The sequence below is a fragment of the Macrotis lagotis genome, chromosome 1, assembly GCF_037893015.1.
Source record: "Macrotis lagotis isolate mMagLag1 chromosome 1, bilby.v1.9.chrom.fasta, whole genome shotgun sequence".
Lineage (NCBI taxonomy): Eukaryota > Metazoa > Chordata > Mammalia > Peramelemorphia > Peramelidae > Macrotis > Macrotis lagotis.
In genome coordinates this window covers 442,774,155-442,792,245 of record NC_133658.1, presented here as the reverse complement: position 1 = coordinate 442,792,245, position 18,091 = coordinate 442,774,155, and the positions used below count along the sequence as shown (strand labels likewise).

The following is an 18,091-nucleotide window of genomic DNA, read 5'->3' as shown; positions in this document are numbered from 1 at the left end:
CCTACCAGGCTCTTTAAATGGAGGCAAAAGGTAGTCCCTCCTCTCAAGGAGCTTGCTATCTAATAGGGGGAACAACATGAAAACAGAAAACATATATATATATATATGTATACAGGATAAAAAAAATTGAAAGAGGTAAAGCACTGAAATTAACTGGAGTTAGAAAAAGCTTCTTGTAGAAGGGGCCCAGTAGCTAGAGAGGAAGAAGAGCATATCTAGGATATCTAGGAAATATCTTAAACTCAATATGTTCAAAACAAAACATTATCTTTTTCCATAAACCTCAATTTCCTCCTAATTTCTCTATTCCCTAACTTGTTGTCTAGGGTAGCACTATTGTCCTAGTCCATCAGGCTCTCAACCTAGGTGTTGTCCTTGACCCCTCCCTTGACTCCAACCCCCAATATCCAAATCCAATCAATTGCCAAGGTCTGTTGTTTTTACTTTTGCAACTAATTTTGTATGCCTCCCCTTTTTCCTCTTGCCACTCTAGTACAAGCCCTCATCACCTCATGCCTGAACTATAGCATTAACCAGTTGGTGAATATGCTTGCCTTAAGTCTTTCTCCAATCAAATCCATTCTCCATTCAGCTATCAAAAGTATTTTCCCATTGTACAAGTCTGATCATATAATTACTCTGATAGCTCCCTACTTCCTTCAGGACCAAATACAAAATCCTCCTTTTGGAATTCAAAGTTCTTCATAAGCTAATGCCTCCTACCTTTCCAGTCTCCTTACTTCTTACTCCTCTCAATGTACTCTTTGATCCAGTGACACTAGCTTGCTGGCTGTTTCATGATTAAGACACATCATTTCTTTGTTGTTGTTTAGTTGTTATCAATTGTGTCCTACTCTTCATAATCCCTTTTGTGATTTTCATGACAAAGATACTGGAGGAACTTACCATTTCCTTATTAAATTCATTTAACATGTATAGAAACTTAGGCAAACAGGGTTAAGTGATATGCTCAAGGTCACATAGCTACTAATTATCTGAGATTGGATTTGAACTCAGGTTTCCCAACTCCAGACCTGGCCCTCTGTCTCACCAAGCTGTTTCCATCTCTATTTCCTGTTTATGCTACATATGTAGCATTTCACTTACGCCTCATAGAATCCCTGATTTCTTTTAAAACTCAGCATTTCTTATTGAATTCAGCTGCTAATGTCTTATCCTCCAAATTAACTTATGTTTATTTTATATATACATGTGTATATGCTATCTTGATATAATGCTCCTTGAGAGCAGAGATGATTTCTTTTTTCTCTATATTCTTTGTATTCTTGTTTTCTTTGTATTCTTAGACAGTGTGTGGAACATTAGCTGATATACAGTAAATGATGCCTATATAGGCTGCTTGCTTACTTGATATGCAATATGATAAATTTAATGGTTTATTATTAAAGATTTTGACAATGTAGCTAATTTAAGGAGAATAAAGCAAGCGGTCTATAAAATCACAAAATTATAATAATGGAATATATACATTTCAACACATTTGTAAATAACCTAAGGATTTGTATAATTGTCAATCTAAGACATCAGGGCTTTATTAACTGAGAATGTTTATAATGCTATTAAAGAAACTGAGTTTAACATTCCAAAGCTCCTCCAGTCTCTGATGTCTTACCAGGAAAACACTGAAATCCATCCCCCTTGAAGCCAGGTTGACAGCGGCAAGAGAAAGAGCCAGGGATATTATGGCAGGCAGCATCAGGGTGACATCTTTCTTCTATACATTCATCAACATCTGCAGACATCAGGAATGTGAAGGAGCAAAGAAAAAAAGGGGGAAAATGTGACTTTATTGCATATTGTTTACATGGTTCATTCTAGTCCTGGAAAGAACCTCAGAAACCATCTTCAACTATTTTATCTTACATTTGGGGAAATTATGGTCCAGTTTCTTGTTCAATGTCACATAAATAGTAAACTGATATAAGTGAACCTAATGTATATGAATCTGGTTTGAAAGGGAAGAAAATAAGCATTAATTAGTATCTTCTATGTACCAGGCACTGTGCTAAGTGCTTTACAAATCTTATCTCATTTGATCCTCACAACAAGCTCTGGATGCTATAATTATCCCCATTTTACAATTGAGGAAACTGAGGCAGAAAGAAGGTAAGTCGCTTGTACAGAGTCACATAATAGGGAATGTCTAAAGCTAGATTTGTCAGATTTTCATGACTACAAATCCACTCTATCCACTGCATCATCTAGCTACCTCATGGGACAATTAATTTCAGACTTCCTTTAAAAATAAGATTTTAAAGACTCTAAAGTAACTGATAAAAGCTATTTTAAGGTAGACCTAATATTTTTTCTAGAGAAAGAAAAGCTGTAACATATGATATAGCAAAATTTAACTCATAGGAAATCAGAGATTAGCTAAGATTAAAATTAGAATAAGATTAGAATTATGAGGATCAGATCCTACACAGGAAAGAGACAGTTTATTTCTGGAACAGGGATTCTTAACCTGGAATTTTAAGAGAATAGATAGATTTCAGAGGGTCCATTAACTTAAATGAGAAAAAAATTACATCTTTATTTAAGTATAGTTGGTTTTCATTATGTTTTGATGTAAATTGTTAATTTAAAAAATATTATGCTAAAGCGGGGTTCCTAGACATACAAAAATTGTAAAGGATCATTATTTTTCAGTTTTGTTCATTTTATATATGCCTCTAGAATTTTTGGATCTAAATTTAATCAATAAGTAAGAAATTTATATTTTTTCAATAATATTGAAAACCTTATCTCCTTAAAAAATTAAAATGAAATTACAAATAAAAAGACCCTGATGAAAAATTTAATTTTTGCTTACCACATTCAGCTTCTCTTTCTCCCCCTTGAGTTTGAGAACTATATTTATTCAGCTTTCCTATGTTTCTGTTTTCTAGTGTTTTTGTAAAGTAAAAAATTGATCATGTCTAGTTTTCTTTGTAGAAATGCTTCATATACATCTTTTCAAAAATTGAAAATTCATCCTTTCTTATTAAATTGGTTCAGGTTTGTAGGGTATGTCACCTTGGTTTGCATAATGAGCTGCTTGCTCTACACAACATATTATTTTATACCCTTCAATTTCTCATGGGTTCCAAAAGTTTTATATTATTCAAATTTCTTTTACTTTATATTTGAAGGTCTTTCTCCAAGTAGCTTGCAGAATACGTTGTTTGTCATTGGAATTGTTGAATTTAACCACTACATGACTTGGAATTTTTATCTTTGCTGTTTTTTTCCCCTGGAAGCTACTGTGGATCTTTTCAATTGGTACTTTATTTTCTGTATTAAGACATTCTAGTCAGTTTTCATGTATTATTTCTTGTATTGTGGTTTTCAGTTTTTGGTGGGGTTTTTTTTTTTACTTTTCAGTTTCTTCTGAGATATCTTTATGTATCTTATATCTGAGACTAATACCTTTTGCTTGTATAGAGATCATGTTTTTCTTTTAATGCCAATATTTTATCTTCTCTTCCCCAGATACATCTAATGACTCTTAAAAATATAATATAAAAATCAATAACTAAACTCTCTTGGTTTCAATGACCAGTCTCAGTCCCATGGAACAAATGGTGAAACACTTTCCCTATTAGAGAAGTTGATTAACATAGGTACAAAATGTTTCATATATTGTCAGATGCAGCACTGTATTGTTCAATATTAGGAACAAGGGTATTTGAGGAAATGACTAAAATGTTAAACTAGAAGCTATTAATACCTTAAAAAGGTACCTAGGTTTCAGAATATTCATCTGTTATCATTTATGCTTATTGCACGATAGGACTATATCCTTTCCTGATCATGTATTCCCAAAGGATATATTTTATACTATTCCTTTTTTTTCCAGATTTCTATTTATTTTTTTTAATTTTTAATTCCAAATTAAGGGGCAGCTAGGTGGCGCAGTGGATAGAGCACTGGCTTGGAGTCAGGAGGGCTTAAGTTCAAATCCGGCCTTGGGCAAGTTATTTAACCTTATTGCCCACTGCCTTGAAAACAATAAAAAATGAATAAATACCAATTAAGTACCAAATTAGAAATTCTAAAAATTAAAGGAGAAATTAATAAAATTGAAAGCAAAAAACTATTGAATTAATAAATAAAACCAAAAGTTGGTATTATGAAAAAACCAATAAAATTGATAAACCTCTGGTCAATTTGATTAAAAAAAAGAAAGAAGAAAACCAAATAGCTAGTATCATAAATGAAAAAAGTGAACTCACCACCAATGAGGAGGAAATTAAAGTAATAATTCAAAATTATTTTGCCCAACTCTATGCCAATAAATTTGATAATCTAAATGAAATGGATGAATATTTACAAAAATATAAGTTGCCCAGGTTAAATGAAGAAGAGATTAAATACCTAAACAACCCTATCTCAGAAAAAGAAATTCAACAAGCCAATACCGAACTCCCTAAAAAAAAAAAATCTCCAGGGCCTGATGGAATCACAAGTGAATTCTACCAAACATTTAAGGAACAATTGGTTCCAATCCTATATAAACTCATTTTTTTCCTTTTTTTTCTTTTCTTTTTTTATTCTCATTTTGTACAAATTTTTTTTAATACATTAATAAAATATTCTTGTTTAAGAGTAAACAAAATACACCCTCCCCCCATGAATATAGACTTGCCTGAGCGATAAAGTAAAGGGGAGAGAAAAAAAATTAAAAAAAATAATAGTAATAATTGTAGGTATGGCCCGGTGGCGCAATGGACAAAGCACCAGCCCTGGAGCCATGAGCACCTGAGCCCACATCCAGCCCCGTAGACCCAACAATCACCCAGCCGTGTGACATGCAAGCCACCCGATCCCCACTGCACTGCAAAAACCAAAAACAAGAAAAAAAAAAGACCCAAAATAAAATAAAGTAGTAATAATAGTAGGGGTGGCTGGGTAGCAGACAAAGCATTGGCCCTTGAGCCAGGAGCACCAGGGTCCAAACCAGCCTCAGACACTCAAAGATCATCCTTCCATGTGGCCCCAGGCAGGCCACCCAAGCCCATTTGCCCTGCACCCTCCCCCAAATAATAATAATAAAAAATGTGCTTCAGTCTTTGTTCCAACACCAACAACTCTATCATGGGTGGATCATATTCTTTATGATTAAGTCCATCACAAAAGTTACTTCCATATTTTTCCAATGTTGCCATTACTGATTGAAACTCTCTCCTTTCTTATTTCTCCACTACCAAGTACTCTATTTTCTCTCTCCTTTCACTATGACTCTGCTGTACGGTAGCTGAGTGGCGCAGCAGACAGATCCCTGGTCCTGGGGCCAAGAAGCCCTGGGCCCCCACACCACCCCTTAGGCCCAGAATCCACCTGGCCCCATGGTCCTGGACAGGCCTTCCAATACCAGACCCTTACAAGAAGTAAAAAAGTAAATGTGTTATATCTGACTACTCTCCCACCATGGTCCATCCTTTCCTCCTTTATTCATATCCCCACCCCTTCCCCCTGCTTCCCCCTCCTTCTTACTCCAGATGTCTATACCCCATTGAGTATATATATGCTGTTTCCTCTCCTAGCCACCTCTGATGAAAGCAAAGTTTCCCTCATTCCCCCTTGCCGCCCCCCTTCCATATGATTGCAATAGCTCACTGTAATAAAAAAAATCTTATATGAAATATCTTGGCCTATTCCCCCTCTCCTTTTTCTTTCTCCCATTATATTTCCCTTTTTTCTATTGGCTCCATTTTTACACCATATTTTATCTTCACATTCAGCTTTCTCCTGTGCTTCGACTATAAAAGCTCCCTCTACCGGCTCTGTTAACTGAGAAGGTTCATATGAGTATTATCAGTGTCATTTTTCTATGCAGGAATACACGCAGTTCATCATCATTAAGTCTTTCATATTTTCCCCCGCTCCTCCAATCTCCATGCTTCACCTGAGTCCTATATCTGAAGATCAAACCTTCTATTCAGCTCTGGCCATTCCAAAAGGAACATTTGAAATTCCCCTGGTTCATTGAAAGTCCATCTTTTTCCCTGGAAGAGGACATTCAGCCTTTCTGGGTAGTTCATTCTTGGCTGCATTCTAAGCTCTCTTGCCTTCCAGTATATTGTATTCCAAGCCCTACGAGCTTCCAATGTAGCTGCTGCTAAGTCCTGTGTGATCCTGACTGCAGCTCCACGATATTTGAACTGTGTCCTTCTGGCTGCTTGTAACATTTTCTCTTTGACTTGGGAGTTCTGGAACTTGGCTATAATATTCCTAGGGGTTGGTTTGTTGGGATCTCTTTCTCGGGGGGATCGGTGGATTCTCTCCATTTCTATTTTACCCTCTGCTTCTAGAATATCAGGGCAATTTTCCTGTAGTAATTCTTTGAAAATGATGTCAAGGCTCTTTTCCTGATCATGACTTTCAGGTATTCCAATCATTTTAAAATTATCTTTCCTAAGTCTGTTTTCCATATCAGTTGTTTTTCAATGAGATATTTCACATTTTCTTCTAATTTTTCATTTTTTTGGTTTTGAAGTATTGATTCCTGATTTCTATTAAATTCCTCAATCTCCCTGAATTCTATTCTTTGTCTGAAGGATTTGTTCTCCTCAGAGTTTTCTTATCTCTTTTTCCATCTGGCCAATTTTGCTTTTTAAAGCATTCTTCTCCTCAATAACTTTTTGAACTGTTTTATCCATTTGACCTAAGCTGGTTTTTAGCATGCTATTTTCTTCAGCATTTTTTTGGATTTCCTTGACTAAGCTGCTGACTTCATTTTCATGTTTTTCCTGCATCTCTCTCCTTTCTTTTCCCAGTTTTTCTTCCCAGTTTTTCTTCTAACTCCCTCATTTGATTTTCAAAGTCTTTTTTGAGCCCAATTTCTGTTTTTCTTGGAGTCTTTAGATGCAGGAGCTTGTGCTTCCTCATCTTCAGACTGAGTATTTTGATCCTTCTTGGGCTCATATGCAAAATATTTTTCAATGGTCTTCCTCTTGTTTCTCAGCTTGCTCATTTACCCAGCCTGGGCCTGGTTTTGAGGTGCTTCCTGAGCTTTTAGGACACTCCCACAAGGGTCTCAGTGTGTGAAGCTCTGTCCTCCCTCCTGGTCTGTGAATGACCATAAGCACCCCCCTCTGCCATGGGGCTAAGGTGGGGGGTCCCTGCTGTTCTATTGGGGGGCCTAGACTGCAATCAGGATCTGAATGCAGTCAGAGCCCCAGAGTCCTGTTCCAGGGTTAGAGGACAGAGCCCTTCAGTTTCTCTTCACTCCCCTCCCTCAGCTCAATGGGCTCATGCCCTGGGGGCTCCTGATTACTGGCTCCTCCTGCTTCTGTTTCTAGATCAAGGCTGTGCTGGCCAAGCTGCTTGCTGTGTGCCCTGAGGGCTGGGCTCCACGTGTGCTCACTCTGACAGAGGTCCCCTGCTGTTCCCCCACTTTGTGCCCGGTGCTCCCCGGGGGTGCAGCTCAAGAGACTCTCCCGCTGCTGTGAACCGCAGGTCCCAGCGCCCTGGGGCTGCCTCAGGGAGGCTGAAGTTCTTTTGCTCTGGCGGGCCACCCCTCTGGCGGGCAGCCCCTCCGACCCCAGGGGGCAAAGACTTTCTGCTCTTTTCCAGGTTACCTTGAGTAGGAGAACTGCCTCTCTGGGTCTCTCTGTGGGTTCTGCCTCTCAAAAGTTTAGTTAGAGTCCTTAGTTTCAAGTTTTATCAGAGAGTGCCTAAGACTGGATCACTTTATATAGGGGGCTTCGCCCCCTATATAAACTCTTTGGAAAAATAGGGAAAGATGGAACTCTGCCTAACTCTTTCTGTGAAACCAATATGGTACTGTTACCTAAACCAGGAAGAGTTAAAACAGAGAAAGAAAATTATAGACCTATCTCCCTGATGAATATAGATGCAAAAATCCTAAATAAAATCTTAGCAAAACAATTACAACAAGTCATAACTAGGCTAATACATTATGATCAAGTAGGATTTATTCCAGGAATGCAGGGTTAGTTCAATATTAGGAAAACTGTTATTATACTCAATTATATCAACAACAAACCTATCAGAAATCATATGATCATATCAATAGATGCTGAAAAAGCTTTTGACAAAATACAGCATCCATTCCTATTAAAAGCACTAGAGAGTATAGGAATAAATGGACTGTTCCTTAGAATAATTAGCAGTATCTATCTGAAACCATTAACAAGCATTATACTCAATGGGGAGAGGCTAGAGGCATCCCCAATAAGATCAGGGGTGAAACAAGGGTGCCCATTATCACCACTACTATTCAATATTGTATTAGAAATGTTAGCATCAGCCATTAGAGAAGAAAAAGAAATTAAAGGAATTAGAATTGGGAAGGAAGACACAAAACTCTCACTCTTTGCAGATGACATGATGGTCTACCTAGAGAATCCCAAGAAATCATCCAAAAAAACTACTGGAAACAATTAGCAATTTTAGCAAAGTTGCAGGTTATAAAACAAACCCTCATAAATCCTTAACTTTTCTATATATGTCTAGCAAGAAACAGCAGGAAGAGCTAGAAAGAGAAATCCCATTCAAAGTAACCTCAGACAATATAAAATATTTGGGACTCTGACAAGGCAGACTCAGAATCTTTTTTGAAAACAATTATAAAACACTTCTCACACAAATTAAATTAGATTTAAATAACTGGGCAAATATCAACTGCTCATGGATAGGTAGAGCTAATATAATAAAAATGACAATTCTACCAAAACTAAACTATCTGTTTAGTGCCCTACCAATCAAAATTCCAAAAAATTACTTTAACGAGTTAGAAAAAATTGTAAGTAAATTCATATGGAGAAATAAGAAGTCAAGAATTGCCAGGAGCTTAATGAAAAAAAAGTGCAAAAGAAGGTGGCTTAGCCCTACCGGATGTAAAATTATATTATAAAGCATCAGTCATCAAAACTGTTTGGTATTGGCTAAGAAATAGAGTGGTGGACCAGTGGAATATACTAGGTGTAAAAGCAGGAGATGATTATAGTAATCTGCTGTTTGATAAACCCAAAGAGTCTGGCCATTGGGATAAAAACTCCCTCTTTGATAAAAATTGCTGGGAAAATTGGAAGTTGGTATGGAAGAAACTTAGATTAGACCAACACCTCACACCCTTTACCAAGATAAGATCCAGATGGTTACAGGACATAGACATAAAAAAACAATACTATAAGCAAACTAGAAGATCAAGGACTAGTCTACCTGTCAGATCTATGGAAAGGGGAACAATTTATGACTAAGGAAGAGTTGGAGAACATCACCAAAAACCAATTAGATGATTTCAATTACATTAAATTAAAAAGCTTTTGCAGAGATAAAACCAATGTAACCAAGATCAAAAGAAATGTAGTAAATTGGGAAACAATCTTTACAACTAATGATTCTGACAAAGGACTCATTTCTAAAATATGCAGAGAACTGAGTCATATTTTTAAAACAAAAAGCCATTCCCCAATTGATAAATGGTCAAAGGATATGCAAAGGCAATTTACAGATGAGGAGATCAAAGTAATCCATAGCCATATGAAAAATGCTCGAAATCATTAATTATTAGAGAAATGGAAATTAAAGCTTCTCTGAGGTACCACCTCACACCTCTCAGATTAGCCAGTATGACCAGGAAGGATAATGATCATTGTTGGAAGGGATGTGGGAAATCTGGGACACTATTACACTGTTGGTGGAGCTGTGAACTCATCCAACCCTTCTGGAGAGCTATTTGGAACTATGCCCAAAAGGCAACAAAAATGTGCATACCCTTTGACCCAGCAATACCACTACTGGGTCTATACCCTGAAGAGATGAGGAAAAAGGGTAAAAACATTACTTGTACAAAAATATTTATAGCAGCCTTGTTTGTGATGGCAAAGAATTGGAAATCCAGTAAATGTCCTTCAACTAGGGAATGGCTTAGCAAACTGTGGTATATGTATGTCATGGAACACTATTGTTCTATTAGAAACCAGGAGGGATGGGATTTCAGGGAAAGCTGGAGGGATTTGCATGAACTGATGCTGAGTGAGATGAGCAGAACCAGAAAAACATTGAACACCCTATCAGCAACATGGGGGTGATGTTCAACCTTGAAGGACTTGCCTCATTCCATCAGTGCAACAATTGGGAACAATTTTGGGCTGTCTGCAAAGGAGAGTACCATCTGTATCCAGATAAGGAGCTGTGGAGTTTGAACAAAGCGCAAGGACTATTCCCTTTAATTTAGAAAAAAAAAAACCAGATAGTTTATTATCTGATCTTGTTACCTCTTAGACTTCTCTTCTCTTAAAGGATATGATTTCTCTCCTATCCAACCCAATTTGGAACAAGGTACAACATGGAAACAAAGTAAAGACTGACAGAGTGCTTTCTGTGGAGGGGAGGAGGGAGGGAAGCAAGATTGGGGGGAAAATGTAAAACTCAAATAATATCTTTAATAAAAATAAATTTAAAAAAATAAGTAAATAAACCAGTTTTTCCTGAAACCATCCTGTCTGTGGTTTCTTATAGCAAAATAGTATATATCATAATTATACATCATAACTTGTTTAGTCATTGATGAACAATGTTTTGTCACTGTTTATCCTTAACCTAATCAATACTGCTCTACAAGGGCTCTGCTCCCCACTCCTTTGAAACAGCAAATCATCTTTATGCCCTGAAACAGTGACCCAGAAGTGCGTACAGACAATGGAACTGCTACACTGTAAACACCCAGTGATAGCAAGTCCTCTGTAGCTAATCTCTTTCTCACCATTTGCCCAATGCTCTTACTATCTCTGATTTGAGAGTTCCCAAAGCTGTGGAAATAATTATTTATAGACCTAAAAAATTAAGATTATAAAAGCTAGATTTCAGTTAATGAGAAGGAATTTAAAGGTATTCCCAATACAGATGCTTGTAAGAAGGCAAAGAAAGGAAATAGGATCTTCTGAGACAAGAGATGTTTGTTTTTTTTCTGAGAAGCATTTCTAAAGCAGTCATGATTTTCAGCCATGTAGGTTTCTACAGCTCACAGTGTGAAGAATTTAGATCTAACCAGTGAACTATTTCCCCCTAGGTACTGTTATATCATGGATCATGATGAAAATGGATAAAAGGTTGTGGAGAATCAGATTTTTGCTTTCCAGAGCATCCTTCTTACTGGAAGAATTCATTCAAGGATTAAATGACCAGTTGTCTGGTATATGTGAAGAAAATTATTGACCAAATTATTTCTCTTCAGGGTATAGACAGTAGAGGTATTACTGAATCAAAGGATATGAACAATTTTATTGCCCTTTGGGTATAATTCCAAAATGCTCTCCAGAAAGGATGGATGAGTTCACAGCTCCACCAACAATGTATTAGTGTCCCAGATTTCCCACATTCCTTCCAACATTGATCATTGTGCTTTATGGTCATATTGGCCAGTCTGAGAGGTATGAGGTGGTACCTCAGTGATACTTTAATTTGCATTTCTCTAATCAGTAATGATTTAGAGCAATTTTTCATAAGGCTATGGATCACTTTGATTTTCTCGTCTGTAAATTGCCTGGGCATATCCTTTGACCATTTGTCAATTGAGGAATGACTTTTTTTGATCAATGTGACTCAGTTCTCTATATATTTTAGAAATGAGTCCTTTGTCAGAAATACTAGTTGTAAAAATTGTTTCCAAATTTACTACATTTCTTTTTATCTTGGTTTCACTGATTTTGTTTCTGCAAAAGTTTTTTAATTTAATTTAATGAAAATTAACTAGTTTGTTTTTAATGATCTCTTCCTTGGTCATAAACTGCTTCCCTTTCCATAGATCTGACAGGTAAACTATTCCTTTTTCTCCTAGTTTGCTTATGATATTGTCTTTTATGTCTAAATCCTGTACCCACTTTGATCTTATACCAAGGTATAGGGAGTGAAATGTTGGTCTACTCCAAGTTTTTGCCATATTAACTTCCAATTTTCACAACAGTTTATATCAAAAAGAGAGTTTTTATCCCAGAAGCTGGACTATTTGGGTTTATCAAAGAGCAGATTACTATAATCATTTCCTGCTATCTCTTTTGTACCTAGTCTATTCCACTGACCTACCACTCTATTTCTTACCCAATATCTGACAGTTTTCATGACTGATACTTTTTAATATAATTTTAGATCTGATAAGACTAAGCCATCTTCTTTTGCACTTTTTTCACTGAATCCCTATAAATTCTTGACTTTTTATTTCTCCATATGAATTTACTTAAAACTTTTTCTAACTCATTAAAGTAATTTTCTGGAATTTTGATTGGTAGGTCACTAAACAGGTAATTTAGTTATGGTAGAATTGTCATTTTTATTATGTTAGCTTGGCCTATCCATGAGTGGTGATGTTTTCCCAGTTATTTAAATCTGATTTTATTTGTGTGAGACATGTTTTGTAATTGTTTTCAAAACATTTCTGACTCTGCCTTGGCAAATAGACTCCCAAGACTTTTATATTATCTGAAGTTACTTTGAATGGGATTTCTCTTTCTAGTTCTTGCTGTTGTATCTTGCTAGTAATATATAGAAATGTTGAGGATTTATGGGAGTTTATTTTATATCCTGTGACTTTGCTAAACTTGCTAATTGTTTCTAGTGGTTTTTATCTTTTTGGGATTCTCTAGGTATACCATCATGTCATCTGCAAAGAATAAGAGTTTTGTTTCTTCCATCCCAATCCTAATTCCTTCCATTTCTTTTTTCTCTTCTTATTGCTGAAGCTAACATTTCTAACGCAATATTGCATAGTAGTAGTGATAAAGGGCATCCTTGTTTCACCCCTGACATTATTGGGAATGCTTATCCCTATTGTATATAATGTTTGTTAATGGTTTCAGATAGATACTGCTTATTATTCTAAGGAAGAATTCATTTATTCCTATGCTCTCTAGTGTATTTAGTAGGAATGGGTTCTATACTTTGTCAAAGGCTTTTTCAGCATCTATTGATATAATCGTATGATTTCTTTTTTTTTGTACAAATGTTTTTTTTACATTAATAAAATATTCTTGTTTACAAGTAAACAAAATACTCCTCCTCCTCCCCCATGAATATAGATAGACTTGTTTGGGCGAAAAAAGTAAAGGGGAGAGGAAAAAAATTAAAATAAAAAAATAATAATAGTAATAATTGTAGGTATGGCCAGGTGGCGCAATGGACGAAGCAACAGCCCTGGAGCCATGAGCACCTGAGTCCACATCCAGCCTCATAAACCCAATCACCCAGCCTTGTGACATGCAAGCCACCCGATCCCCACTGCCCTGCAAAAACCAAAAAAAAGAAAAGAAAAAAAAGAAAAAAAGACCCAAAATAAAATAAAATAGTAATAATAGTAGGGGTGGCTGGGTGGCAGACAGAGCATTGGCCCTTGAGCCAGGAGCACCTGGGTCCAAATCCGGCCCCAGACACCCAAAGATCACCCTGCTATGTGGCCACAGGCAGGCCATCCAGCCCTACTTGCCCTGCACCCTCCCCCAAATAATCAAAACAAAAAATGTGCTTGAGTCTTTGTTCCAACACCAACAACTCTGTCATGGGTGGATCTCATTCTTTATGATAAGTCCATCACAAAAGTTATTTCCATATTTTTCCACCGTTGCCATTGCTGATCACAACTCCCTCCTTTCTTATTTCTCCACTACCATGTACTCTATTTTCTCTCTCCTTTCACTCTGACTCTGCTGTAGGGTAGCTGAGTGGCACAGCAGACAGATCCCTGGTCCCAGGGCCAAGAAGCCCTGAGCCCCCATACCACCCCTTAGGCCCAGAATCCACCTGGCCCTGTGGTCCTGGGCAGGCCTTCCATTCCCAGCCCCTTGCAAGAAGTAAGAAAGAAAATGTGTTATATCTGGCCACTCTCCCCCCCATGGTCCATCCTCTCCTCCTTTATTCACATCCCCACCCCTTCCCCCTGCTCCCCCCTCCTTCTTACTCTAGATGTCTATACCCCATTGAGTATATTTGCTGTTTCCTCTCCTAGCCTTCTCTGATGAGAGCAAAGATTCCCTCATTCCCCCTTGCCTCCCCCCTTCCATATCATTGCAATAGCTCATTGTAATAAAAAAAAATCTTATGTGAAATATCTTGGACTATTCCCCCTCTCCTTTTTCTTTCTCCCATTCCATTTCCCTTTTTTTTCTATTGACTCCATTTTTACACCATATTTTATCTTCGAATTCAGCTTTCTCCTGTGCTTCAACTATAAAAGCTCTCTCTACCTGCTCTATTAACTGAGAAGGTTCATATGAGTATTATCAGTGTCATTTTTCTATGCAGGAATACACACAGTTCATCCTCATTAAGTCCCTCATATTTCCCCCCTCTCCTCCAATCTCCATGCTTCACCTGAGTCCTGTATCTGAAGATCAAACCTTCTGTTCAGCTCTGGCCATTCCAAAAGGAACCTTTGAAATTCCCCTGGTTCATTGAAAGTCCATCTTTTTCCCTGGAAGAGGACATTCAGCCTTTCTGGGTAGTTCATTCTTGGCTGCATTCTAAGCTCTCTTGCCTTCCAGTATATTGTATTCCAAGCCCTAGAGCTTCCAATGTAGCTGCTGCTAAGTCCTGTGTGATCCTGACTGCAGCTCCATGATATTTGAACTGTGTCCTTCTGGCTGCTTGTAACATTTTCTCTTTGACTTGGGAGTTCTGGAACTTGGCTATAATATTCCTAGGGGTTGGTTTGTTGGGATCTCTTTCTCAGGGGGATCGGTGGATTCTCTCCATTTCTATTTTACCCTCTGCTTCTAGAGAATATCAGGGCAATTTTCCTGTAGTAATTCTTTGAAAATGATGTCAAGGCTCTTTTCCTGATCATGACTTTCAGGTATTCCAATAATTTTAAAATTATCTTTCCTAAGTCTGTTTTCCATATCAGTTGTTTTTTCAATGAGATATTTCACATTTTCTTCTAATTTTTCATTTTTTTGGTTTTGAAGTATTGATTCCTGATTTCTGTTAAATTCCTCAATCTCCCTGAATTCTATTCTTTGTCTGAAGGATTTATTCTCCTCAGAGAGTTTTCTTATCTCTTTTTCCATCTGGCCAATTTTGCTTTTTAAAGAATTCTTCTCCTCAATAACTTTTTGAACTGTTCTATCCATTTGACCTAAGCTGGTTTTTAGCATGCTATTTTCTTCAGCATTTTTTTGGATTTCCTTGACTAAGCTGCTGACTTCATTTTTATGTTTTTCCTGCATCTCTCTCCTTTCTTTTCCCAGTTTTTCTTCCAACTCCCTCATTTGATTTTCAAAGTCTTTTTTGAGTTCTATCATAGCCTGAGCCCAATTTCTGTTTTTCTTGGAGTCTTTAGATGCAGGAGCTTGTGCTTCCTCATCTTCAGACTAAGTATTTTGGTCCTTCTTGGGCTGATTTGCAAAATATTTCTTAATAGTCTTCTTTTTGTTTCTCTGCTTTCTCATTTTCCCAGCCTGGGCCTGGTTTGAGGTGTTTCTTGAGCTTTTGAGATACTCCCACAAGGGTCTCAGTGTGTGAGGTTCTGTCCTCCCTCCAGGTCTGTGAATGACCATAAGCGCCCCCCTCTGCCAAGGGGCTGATGTGGGGGGGGGGCTGCTGTTCTATGGGGGGGCCTAGAATGTGGTCAGAGCCCCAGAGTCCTGTTTCAGGGGCAGAGGACAGAGTTAGGCAGTCTCTCTTCACTCCCCTCCCTCAGCTCAATGGGCTCATGCCCTGCGGGCTCCTGCTTACCGGTTCCTCCTGCTTCTGTTTCCTGGATCAGGGCTGGGGAAAAAAGATGCTGCTTGCTGTGTGCCCTGAGAGCTGGGCTCCACGTGCTCACTCTGGCAGAGGTCCCCCACTGTTCCCCCACTTTGTGCCCGGTGCTCCTCAGGGTGCAGCTCAGGAGACTCCCCCACTGCTGTGAGCTGAGACCCCCCAGCGCCCTGGGGCTGCCTCTGGGAGGCTGAGGTTCTTTGGCTCTGGTGGGCCATACCTCTGGCGGGCCACCCCTCTGACCCCGGGGAGCAGAGCCTTTCTGCTCTATTCCAGGTTACCTTGAGTAGGAGAACTGCCTCACTGGGTCCCTTTGTGGGTTCTGTCTCTCGAAAGTTTAGTTAGAGTCCTTAGCTGACGAATTTTATCAGAGAGCTCCTAAGACTGGATCCCTTCTTGTCACCATCTTGGCTCCGCCCACCCAATCGTATGATTTCTGATAAGTTCTATGTAGTTAATTAAACTAACAGTTTTCCTAATGTTGAATCAACCCTGAATTCCTGGAATAAATCCTGCTTGGTCATAGTGTATTATCCTAATGATAAGTTGCTATAATGGCTTTACTAAGATTTTATTTAAGATTTTGGCATCTATATTCATTAGGGATATAGGTCTATAATTTCCTTTCTCTGTTTTGACTCTTCCTGGTTTAGGTTTCAGCACCATATTGGTGTCATAGAAAGAGTTAAGCAAAGTTCTGTCTTCACCTATTTTCCCAAAGAGTTTATACAGAATTGGAACCAATTGTTCCTTAAATGTTTGATATAATTCATTTGTGAATCCATCTGACCCTGAAGATTTTTTTTATTAGGGAGTTCAATAATGGCTTATTGAATTTCTTTTTCTGAGATAGGGTTATTTAGGTATTTGATTTCCTCTTTTACTTAACCTGGGCAACTTATATTTTTTTGTAAATATTCATCCATTTCACTTAGATTGTCAAATTTATTAGCATAAAATTGGGCAAGATAATTCCAAATTGTTACTTTTATTTCTTCCTCATTGGTGGTGAGTTCACTTTTTTCATTTATGATACTGGCAATTTGGTTTTCTACTATTTTTTTTTTAGTTTTTGCAAGGCAATGGGGTTAAGTGGCTTGCCCAGGGCCACACAGCTAGGTAATTATTAAGTGTCTGAAGCTGGATTTGAACTCAGGTACTCCTGACTCTGGTGCCAGTGCTCTATCCACTGTGCCACCTAGCCACCCTTTCTACTATCTTTTTTTAATCGAATTAACCAGAGGTTTATTAATTTTATTAGTTTTTTCATAAAGCCAACTCTTAGTTTTATTTATTAGTTTATTATTTATTAGTTCAATAGTTTTCTTGTTTTTGATTTTATTAATTTCTCCTTTAATTTTTAGAATCTCTAATTGGTTTTTAATTGGGAGTTTTTAATTTGTTCTTTCTCACATTTTTTTAGTTGCATGTTTAATTCATTGATCTCCTCCTTCTCCAATTTAGTCATGTAAGCATTTAAAGATATAACATATCCCCTGACAACTGCCTTAGCTGTATCCTATAAGTTTTGGTATGTTGTCTCATTATTGTCATTATCTAGGATAAAATCATTAATTTTTTCTATAATTTGTTGTTTGATTTACCCATTCTCTAAAATAAGGTTATTTAGTTTCCAATTGGTTTTAGATCTATCTCTCCCTGGCCCATTATTTCCTGTGATTTTTATTTCATTATGATCTGAGAAGGATATATTCACTATTTCTGTTTTTCTGCATTTGCTTATTAGGTTTTTATGCCCTAGTACATGGTCAATTTTTGTGCAAGTGCCATGTACTGCAGAAAAAACTTATTCCTTTCTAAACCCATTCAAATTTATCCAAAGATCTATCAAGTCTAGGTTTTCTAACATTCTATTTACCTCAACTTTCTTCTTGTTTATTTTGTGGTCAGATTTATCTAAATCTGAGATTGGGGGATTGAAGTCTCCCATCAGTAGAGTTTTGCTGTCTATGTCTTCCTGTAACTTATTCAACTTCTCCTCTGAGAATCTGGATGCTATACCACTTGGTGTATACATATTTACAATGGAAATTGCTTCATTGTCTATGGTACCTTTTAAGAGGATATAGTTTCCTTCCTTATCTCTTTTAATGAGATCAATTTTTGCAGCTGCTTTGTCTGAGATAAGGATTGCTACCTCTGCTTTTTTTCACTTCAACTGAAGCAAAATATATTTTGCTCCAACCTTTTACCTTTACTCTGTATGTATCTGTATGTTTCAAATAAGTTTCTTGCAAGCAGCATATTGTACGATTTTGATGTTTAATCCAGTCTCCTATTCTTTTACATTTTATGGGAGAGTTCATCCCATTCACATTCAAAGTTATAATTACTAACTCTTTATTGCCCTCCA

General features: G+C 37.3%; 1 protein-coding gene across 1 annotated transcript in view; it reads right to left on the bottom strand.

Annotated features, from left to right (window-relative positions):
- The window catches only part of NID2 (nidogen 2), a 141,980-nt gene that overhangs the window by 44,170 nt on the left and 79,719 nt on the right, over nt 1-18,091 (bottom strand). The window contains exon 12 of the mRNA XM_074213350.1: nt 1,634-1,753. Within this exon, the coding sequence (XP_074069451.1) occupies nt 1,634-1,753 (120 nt within the window). The remainder of the gene's footprint in view (nt 1-1,633; nt 1,754-18,091) is intronic.